Consider the following 2,300-nt stretch of genomic DNA (forward strand, 5'->3'; position numbering starts at 1 on the left):
CTGTGCTCCCCCCCCCCCCCCCGCCCTTCCCCCGGGCCAGGGGTCCCCCCCCCCCCCCCCCCCTCATGCCCCAGGTAAGGGGTGAAGGCAGAGTTGAGCACCCATAGATGGCCCCATGTCCTGACATTGTGTCACAGCCCACCAGAGCCATGGCATCGCTCATGGACCATGGGTACTTCCCGAATCTCCACCAGGGAAGGGCCATGGGGCACCAGGCAGAGCAAGGGGCTGCTTTCTGTCCCCTGCTTTTTGGGGTGCTCCACAGCCTGTGGTGAAGACCTCTCCTCAGTCACCTCCTCTGTCCCTGCTGGTCCCACCCCAGGCCCTGTGGGAGGAGCGGGGTCCAAGAGACGGGAACACTGGGGTGCTACAGCCGCCCCAAGGCAGTTGGTTGCCCCCAGACAGGTCTCTGAGCAGGGCACAGCCATTTTGTCAGTGGTACCCGGTGCCACCACCCTGGTGCTTTGTTCCCGAGGGAAGACGACGACATTTTGGTGTTTCAGAGCAACGTTTGGGGGCCTGGGGAGTTGCCTCGCAGAGGCGATAGCTCCGCCAGCCCAGGGTGTGGAAACGGCGCTCATGCCCAGTGAGCGCCAGGCGCTCCCAGCCATGTGCCGCACACCCGGGAATGGGGACGGTGACACTTCTTGCACTTAGGATTTAAATGCCACCAAGGTTAGGAGCAGCTGAGAAGAGATTTTCAGGATTGGACTTTTGGACAGAGATGCCTAAATTCCATCTAAGCTACACTTTAAGCATCAACGTCCTGGGCCGGCCCCCGTGCGCTGACGCAGCTGCCACCCTCTGCGTGGCATCACTGCTTTGGCGGGCGACCAGCTCTCAGGCCCGCTCGCTGGTGGCCGAAATGCAGCCACTCGCGCTCCCCAAGGGCCAAGGCTGGGCAGAGACCCAAGAGCCAGGACCCCTGCAGCCGGGACGTGGCTGCCGACCGAGCTGGGTGGCACAGCGGGGTGGCAGGGAGCCTGGCAGAGCCACGAGCGCATGTGCTGCCTGCTGGTTCCCCATACACAGACCTGGAGAGAAGCCACAGGAGAGTCCTTTAATGCAGGGACAGACAGCAGAACCTCGGGGCTGGGAAAGGCCCCCCACCATTTTGGAGCGACAGCCTCCATCGAACCCATCCAGCACACGCTGCCCCGAGGAGACGGTCGTGTTCACGCATCCTCGCTGTCCTCTCCAGCACTGTGGCACGGCAGATCCCACTGGTGAGCTGGGCTTTGGGAGCCGCAGCTCCCCTCCCGCTCACTGTGCCCGGCACGTCACCAGCTGTGGCCCTGGCATGGCACAGGGAGCCCCTCCAGGGAGGCGAGTGACATAGAGCCAGGACTCCTCGCTGCAGGGCTGCACCTACCAAACGCGCTGGCAGAACTGGATCACGGCTTGCTCCTGCTCCCGTGTCTCGATGGAGCCGGGCCGCAGCCGTCGGATCTCCCAGATGGCGTCGTTGCCATTCATCTTCTGTGCCTTCGCCAGGTAGCAGGCCAGCATGGTGCCCGTCCGGCCGTGTCCCAGCATGCAGTGCACTGCCACAGCCTGTCCGGCACCGCCGCACCGTCAGCTGGCACCAGCACGGAGGGATGCGAGTGTCCCTGCCGCAGCCCCCCGTGCTCCCCAGCACCACCCCTTGGTGTCACAGGCGTTGCCTCCCTTGGCATAACCTCTCCCTGGGTGCCACCTCCTACCGTGCGAGGTGTCACCCCGCTGCGGTGTCACCCCCTCAGCGCTGCCTCCCCAGTGTGATGTGCCCCTCGCCATACCTCACCGCGGGCGTTGGCCTCCTCCACCAGCTGCAGGAAGCTCTGGATCTGCCCGGGTGTCGGAGGGCTGAAGTCGGGCACACGGAGCCGGTGGAGGTGGATGGCCGGGCAGCAGCCGTGGTGCGGGGGTGCCCGCTCTGACAGCGACACCAGGTGCCGCACGCCCTGGCCCAGCAGGAACCGGTAGTGCCCCGGCTCCCGCGGCATGCCCAGGCCCGCCAGCCGCCCCTCCGCCACCCACGAGAAGTTGGGGGGCTCGGACGCTCCCATCGCCTGCGGGGATCAGTACTGTGGCCGCCGCGTTCCCTGGGGACAGGGTTGCTCTGGGGACCCCGGCCGGGCCACACCCCTGCGAGACCATTGCCAGGACCCCTGGGACCCCGCCCCAGCTCAGCCCCCCCCAGGATCCCCTGCCAGGTCCCCCGGGAGACCGTGGCCAGACCCCCCCAGCACCCGCTGGCCAGGACCCCCCACGTCGGGACTGCCGGGACCCCCTGGCCAGGCCCCAGGACCCCCAGTTCA

At 66.8% G+C, this 2,300-nt stretch overlaps 1 protein-coding gene across 1 annotated transcript; it reads right to left on the bottom strand.

Annotated features, from left to right (window-relative positions):
- Positions 1–1,137: 1,137 nt before the first annotated feature.
- DUSP23 (dual specificity phosphatase 23) lies at positions 1,138–2,048 on the bottom strand. The gene is made up of 3 exons (XM_010566889.1): positions 1,779–2,048; positions 1,373–1,554; positions 1,138–1,203 (listed from the first exon to the last, which is right to left on the bottom strand). The coding sequence occupies exons 1-3, from the start codon at positions 2,046–2,048 to the stop codon at positions 1,176–1,178; spliced, it is 480 nt and encodes a 159-aa protein (XP_010565191.1). The 3' UTR covers positions 1,138–1,175.
- Between the last annotated feature and the right edge of the window lie 252 nt (positions 2,049–2,300).

This window comes from Haliaeetus leucocephalus, unplaced genomic scaffold (genome assembly GCF_000737465.1).
Source record: "Haliaeetus leucocephalus isolate CR32 unplaced genomic scaffold, Haliaeetus_leucocephalus-4.0 Scaffold219, whole genome shotgun sequence".
NCBI lineage: Eukaryota > Metazoa > Chordata > Aves > Accipitriformes > Accipitridae > Haliaeetus > Haliaeetus leucocephalus.

Bases quoted from the DNA above. Each gene is read 5' to 3' on its own strand.
- DUSP23 (XM_010566889.1), bottom strand. From the start codon at position 2,048: ATGGGAGCGTCCGAGCCCCCCAACTTCTCGTGGGTGGCGGAGGGGCGG. The intron at 1,555-1,778 runs GTATGGCGAGGG...GGTGCCGGACAG, and splicing joins AGGCCAACGCCCGCGGTGAG to GCTGTGGCAGTGCACTGCAT. The intron at 1,204-1,372 runs GTAGGTGCAGCC...GCCGTGCCACAG, and splicing joins CAGTTCTGCCAGCGCGTTTG to TGCTGGAGAGGACAGCGAGG.